The sequence below is a fragment of the Zea mays genome, chromosome 6 (genome assembly GCF_902167145.1).
Source record: "Zea mays cultivar B73 chromosome 6, Zm-B73-REFERENCE-NAM-5.0, whole genome shotgun sequence".
NCBI lineage: Eukaryota > Viridiplantae > Streptophyta > Magnoliopsida > Poales > Poaceae > Zea > Zea mays.
In genome coordinates this window covers 18,518,317-18,524,927 of record NC_050101.1, presented here as the reverse complement: position 1 = coordinate 18,524,927, position 6,611 = coordinate 18,518,317, and the positions used below count along the sequence as shown (strand labels likewise).

The following is a 6,611-nucleotide window of genomic DNA, read 5'->3' as shown; positions in this document are numbered from 1 at the left end:
AACTCGAACACGCAGATTGGAGCACCTCTCGGCGGTATGGATGAAGATGGCAACGAGGGAGGCAAATGGCCGGGCGCAGCTCTCGGCCAGAAAAGAGCCGATTTATATGACTTCCTATCTCGGCGCCAAGATCTATGGCGCCGAACTAGGTGCCACGTCGGCCCCCGCTCGCCAGCGCGGCAGGTACCTCGCCAGCGGGGTAGATACCTCGACGCCATAGCCTATGGCGCCGAGCAGTGTTACCTCGGCGCCACGGCCTATGGCGCCGAGCAAAGGGTCCAAAAATAGAATTAAGTCCTCCAGGGATCTAAACGTGAATTTTTTTCGGAAAAAGGGCCAAAATACAAAAAAAATTCGGCCCCGCGGGCGCCGCGCCCGCCCCCCTCCGCGCCCGCCGCGAACGCCACCACCCACTCCCGAGCGTCACCCCTCCTTAACCCTAGCTGCCACAACATCACGAAAGGACCGGATCTTGGTGAGCTCGAGGGTACATGACGCGGTTCTTCCTATCGCGGCAGGTGACCAGGACCTCTATCCCCTCCTTGATGGAGGTCGGGGACTGGGATGGAGGCCAGGGACTCGACGGCGGTGGGCCTGGAGGTGGCGGCAAAGGCCTCGGCGTCGACGGCCGCGGCGGTGCGCATTTCTCGGCTCGTTCATTCTTGTGCCCTCCTTCGATTACTTCATTTCGTCGCGTCCCAAATCGGTCGATGGAAAATGGAATCTCGATGGCTTTTGTTAAATCTGGATTGCTATGCATGTCTAGCGATGCACTTGGATTTTTGGTACAGTGAGATTGGTAGCCGCACATGGGGAATCTCGATGGCTTTTGTTAAATCTGGATTGCTATGCATGTCTAGCGATACACTTGGATTTCTGGTACCGTGAGATTGGTAGTTGCAGATGGATACAGGGGGCCTTAGTGAAGTGGCAGCAGAAGACCTGAATATGGGGGTGGACACATCTTCTCATCTGGACGTTGAAGCAATGTCTTCAGTTCCTTGGTGGTGGTCGGTTAATGCTTCTTTGTAACAGGTGCAATGTCTTTTCTGTTTTTGAACCCTGTGTCTGTCTTCTGTAAGCTGCCACGGTTGGCTGGTGTGTTTTTCTGCTTTTTCATTAGCTATTGTTGTTAAAACTTTGCCCTGGCTCCGGTTGGTGCTAGGTGTTCTGGCATTTAAACTTGAGCTGTAATGGATATCTGGTCTATTACTATCAGCAAAAGGCCGGGGCTATTTTGGCCCTTGAACTCTACAAAAATCCCCAATGTCACGGACAACATCTCAATTAATGTTTATAGTTGTGGTCACAACAACGATAGCTGAAAGTGGGTAAATGTTTTCATACTTTTAGTGGCCTCGTAACCAAGATTTTAACCATCTACTTATGGAATATGTCCCCATCTTACCGAAACTTTGCCTACAGTTTCATCCTTCTCCATCCTCGTTCTCCCCGTTCTCCCACCTCCCCGACGCCCGCCCACTTGTTATCCAGGTGTTTCGCTTTAGTGATTGTGATTTCCTTATTGACTTTGCCGATTCTAGCATATAATTGTCTAACTACAGTGATTCACTGTTTCCATACTCTTGCAGCACGCCAGCACCAGACGTGGAAAACTCCGTCATGCAACTATTGTCAATTGCAAATTGTTGGTGGATGGCCTCAAATCGGCATGTCCTTGTATTGTCTGTGAGGCTTTGAGTGTTGCTGCTCTTGAAAATGGGGGTGTCACCTTCTAAGCTTGAAGATGACAAGGTCCTTGTGTTATGTCAGGAGAGGGAGTGTTTTGTTAGAGAAGCGCTAGACAGAAATCGTGTGAATTTTTTTTCATACTATTGGTTTCATTCCATTGTGATTACTTTTTTTACTTTAGCTTCTTAATCTTCACTGGACATTCTTCATGTGGATGTAGAATTGAAGAAATCCCAATTATTCTTGAGGAAGATAAAATCCAGTTCCGTCATCTACTGTGTGGAGATTGGAGAAATAGGTTAGATATCAAGCAAATATCTTTTTGTTCATGACTATTTTGCCTCGCTTGTCTTACAATTTGAGATAATATTAAGTAAAAAATGATTTTCTGCAGCACATGGATCAAAGCCATCAAGTTTTTTGGCAGCATTGTTTGCTTACTTCATGGAGGATGCCACTGTTCCTAAATGTGTGTTAATTACTTAATTGTCTCAAATTATTTTTGTGTTCAAAATACAATTACAAGCTAGGCTTCTTTTAGCGAGTAATCGTAATGTGGTACTCAGAAATTGTGTGAAATTATTTTCATACTATTGCTTTCATTCCATAGTGATTACTTTTTTACATTAGCTTTCTTATATAAGTGGTTATTTTTCAGTTATTTGTGATTTGCACTATAAAATATCAAACATAATCTTTCCTGTTGTACAAATAATGTGATGCACAATGGTTTAATGCATCTCCTCCTCAAGCTGAGATAAAGTACCTTACTTGGCATAGATCAGTGTCCTCAAAACTTTCACCATCTAGAAATCTTCTTGGGACTAATGCTGGCAGCCATATCTCAACACTTGATAGATTGTATTTCTGGGAGAGCAAGCTTTATGATGAAGCCAAGGTAATATTTATTTTCTGGATGGATGATCTCTCTATACTCTAGAAAACTAATCTGTTTGATGGGTGTTCCACAATGAGAGATTGATACACTTGGAGCTAATCTATATTGTTCTGCTTTCAGGCCAGCAGTGCCATCTGCAGGAAGTACGGTGGGAAATGTAAGAAGCTAAGACTTCATGAATCAAGAGGGGTGAATCAAATTGATAACGATTTTACCCGTGCGGCAAGGGAAAGATGTCAGTATCACTGCATCCTCCAAGATGATCGGATATGCTCTTCAGGTGTGTGTGTGAATGTAGATTTCTTAAGCAGATGTCAGAACTGTTTGATTAATGCTTATGCATGTGTTGACTTACTGTCTTCTCCATGCATTTCATAGTTGTTGGAATTCAACATGTCATTGGCTAATAGTGTGATTCTGAATTGTATATGTTATTCTGTTTATGAAGGATTATTTATCACACAAATATTTCCAAGCAAGTCAATATATACTATATAATGCATGTTTTGAATTCTTTGCCTAATCTTGCTTCGCTATGTGCGCGTCCATCCACATCGTGCCTAACGGATGGCCATCGTGTGCCGCACCAAGTCGCTGCCTTGCATGGATTTTACTCTGCCTTGCATGGATTTTACACCTTTTCCTTCAGTTTAGACTTCATATCTTTATTACCCCATTTATTTGTCCATATTTTATGGCTTAGAGATGTCGGATGAAGAATCAGACGGCTACAATCTATATAACACCTAATTAATTATTTGTAATATATATATACAAGGAAACTTCTGCTTGCCTTTTCAGTTTCAGTGTGAAAGTTAGAGTGAATGAAACATCGTTTGGTGGTGGATGCCTAATACTGTACCTGGAAAAATATAGCCAATCCTTTTGATTTTTCTTCTATGAGCAGCTTGCTCAATGTATTGCTATTGCCTTAATATGTTTTGGTTAAGATGCTTATGTTGTACAGCTGTTTTTTTCCTCCCGGCTGAATCATATTCCTATTCATTCATTTTGTTAATTTTACTATAGTGTTATATGCTCGTCATGTGCAGGACCCATCAATAAGAGAGATGGCTGAGCAAATTGCAAGTGACCCTGTGTTCAACCAGATGGTTGAACAGCTTCAGAAAAGTGCTCAGAGCATCTTGGGAATGCCCTTATGTAGGTACCATGTTTTGTCCCCACTTGTTGATAGGGTTATCCCTAGATGATGATTTCCCTTATGTTTTCTCCTTTTTTGATAGGATCCTGCTATGTCCAGAATGCTTGAGAACTTGACCATTCTGGCTCATAAGGAGTAGCTTGAGGAGAGGATGGCCCGTATCAAGGATGATCCATCCTTGAAGCCAATTCTTGATGAGATAGATAATGGGCGTCCATCTGCAATGGTGAAGTGTTGTTACTGTTGTCTACTATTACTATCCATGAGATCTGTTTGGAATATGCATCGGACTTGTGGTGAACATGAATGACTTTGGTCATTCTGAGATAATATTAGCTACTTACACAGGGAATATGCCGAGTTTATGCATCTTCCAAGAAATTACAGATTTTGGTAATTCGTCTATTTTTTTCCTTTTGGGGCTGCATGATTCATGGCTGATGAGATAAGATTATATCAAACTATATTGTCACTTATGGTTGAGGACTGCTCTATAGTTGAATTTTGTGATGCTCATTGAAACATCCTTTTTTATATTATTATATTAACTATGCTATCCTACTTTGCTGTATTTTTTCGTTTTGTGGCAAATGGTCATCAATGCTAAACCAGACTTGTCCGAATTTTAAATTGTGTAAACTCAACTTATCCATCGTTCTTCTACCCAAAACTTGTAGAGCTTTCCAAAACATTTCTCCCGAAGCTAGATACAGTCTACTATATCCACAATTTCAAGGGAGCTAAAGGGGAACGCCTTTTCAGGTTTGCATTCTGATCCTATTCCTGTTACAATCGGTTCTCCCCAAACTTGGCATAGCATGCATTTACATAAGCAAGGTTAGCATAGGTTCATAGACAGCTAGAGACGCTTCGTACGCATAATGTGTTTGTACCTTGAATTTCATTGATACCGTTTCAGGATTAGCTAAAGTCGCTAACAAAATGAAATTTTAACTACTATGGCATTCGGAACTTGTGAAGGCCCCACCTCTCACACTTTGCAGAGGACCCTAACTATGTTGCTAAATTGTAGTTCAGACTGAAACAGAATCTGAACTTGTAATACGATTTTATGATGGCACAAAGAAGACTACAATTACAATATGTTTGTATAGATCAAGCCTAGACATCTTATTATATTGTGCCAAACCACTGTTATCTGGCAGGTGCTACCCTGAGCCTTGGAAGGTCATGAGAAAGGCATCGTCCTACAGCTACATCTGCCTGCATCAACAAGAGGAGATGCCTTCGTTGAAGGAAGTGTCCCTCGACATCCTTCCTTCTGTTTAGCTAGGACCTCTCGAGAGTTGTTGTGTCAATAAGAGAGTTTACGCGACTAGATCTTCATTTCTCACTTCTTTGGTTTATACCTATGCTGACCGGTGACTGCTAAGTTGCATATTGCCGCTATCAGAAGTTTTCCATGGAGCACTGTGATCTATGTAGGGGGTTGCCAGATTGAAACCATAACGTTCTTTTGTCTCCCCTCACATGCCACTGTGCCACCATAGCCTTCTCCATCAGAATCGTCTTCTCTGGTATCCATGCATTTCTGGGCATTTCTGGAACGACTCTCTCTCTTTTTAATCGGAAAGCTCGTTTCCATTAGGCACCATCTCCAGCCAAATCAGTGGAGACCACCTTGATACAAAGGTGGAGACTTGGCTCATGAACACAGTCAAACCAGAGCTAACCCCGCCCCATACATTACAAGGCAATTAATCCATAATTTTGTTGCAATTTCTCGTCCTGTGCATTTGTTGTCTGTACAAATATTCTTTTGGATACGCCTTTACTGATTGAGTGTGCGGTGCTCTTCCTTTCTCAATGTCTTCTGTGAGCAGTATGAGACCTGCCTTTTAATTTCTATGGCAAAGTACGTGCACATACATATATATTTTATAAAGTATGTAAACCTCTAACATTTAAAAGATGCTAACAAGAGCATAGAACGACAGTTAGTCCTTCTATATCTCAATATATCTTAATATAACATGTTGACTCCGTAACAACGCACGAGTACATACCTAGTAGATATAGATATAGATATAAACATAGATATAGATAAATTTGACCAGTCATCTTATTTGAAAAAATGTCCGTAATGCTAATCTTCTGGTTTGGACAGCGGAGGATGCTAATCTTCTTGTCCAATGTGCAGAGATCTCTTCAGCCTGGGGCAGTGAGACGCGTCAAGCTCGACAGATGATGGGAAATTCTGCACATACAGTATATATTAAGCTCCTCGTGCAGTACAGGTTGAGACTTGAGAGCCCCAGCGATAGAGGTGTTGTCGTGCAAGGCCCAAAAACCAATCGACGAGCGGGAAGAGATGATAATAAACATACTTATGCCAGACTTGAAGAGGGAAGAGATGAACACAGGCACTGTGTTTTTGTTTTCTTCTATGACAACTGATTGTTGACAACTGTAGATATCCTCTCATCGGACGGGCAGGCTGTAGCAACAACACTTTGTTTAATCACCATATATTTTGATCCCCCGCTGTGCCCGAAAGCTTATCCCGCATGCTATGCTAAGCACATAAATAATTGACGTGTTATGTAACGAGTTTCATTACAAGCAACAACAACTAAGAATCTGGAAAGCAACTTTGGGCAAAGGATTCAATTTATTAAATGACTGCATGAGCGATCGTCGATGCAGCTGTGCAATCCTCAGTCTTCGTTTGAATATTCATGCAAACTTGTGTGTTCCAATGTGGCTGATCTTGCTGCAATTCAATTTGACACACCTTGGGTTTACGACTCGCAGGTATAACTTGATGCCAGGTGTGGTTGATTAATGAAAGCACACAGACTCGCAGGTATTCCAAACTTGGGAGGCAGCACAGACCAT

General features: G+C 42.1%; 1 protein-coding gene across 50 annotated transcripts; it reads left to right on the top strand.

Annotated features, from left to right (window-relative positions):
• The first annotated feature begins 328 nt into the window (after window positions 1-328).
• Window positions 329-6,392, top strand: LOC100273817 (uncharacterized). 50 transcript variants are annotated; one of them, XR_002263069.3, is made up of 12 exons: window positions 384-1,035; window positions 1,166-1,327; window positions 1,426-1,494; window positions 1,593-1,755; window positions 1,913-1,990; window positions 2,087-2,161; window positions 2,478-2,590; window positions 2,711-2,870; window positions 3,643-3,751; window positions 3,835-3,978; window positions 4,430-4,514; window positions 4,919-5,242. XR_002263069.3 is itself a non-coding variant. In XM_035959880.1 (9 exons), the coding sequence occupies exons 1-6, from the start codon at window positions 492-494 to the stop codon at window positions 3,666-3,668; spliced, it is 597 nt and encodes a 198-aa protein (XP_035815773.1). In that variant the 5' UTR covers window positions 357-491; the 3' UTR covers window positions 3,669-3,751; window positions 3,835-3,978; window positions 4,430-4,514; window positions 5,914-6,392. The 50 variants fall into 50 exon arrangements, 10 of the variants coding, with proteins under 10 accessions (XP_035815773.1, XP_020395366.1, XP_020395368.1 ...); XR_004850072.1 differs by having other exon boundaries at window positions 2,473-2,590; window positions 3,620-3,755; XR_004850066.1 differs by lacking the exon at window positions 1,166-1,327 and having other exon boundaries at window positions 369-1,035; window positions 3,620-3,751.
• Window positions 6,393-6,611: the final 219 nt, after the last annotated feature.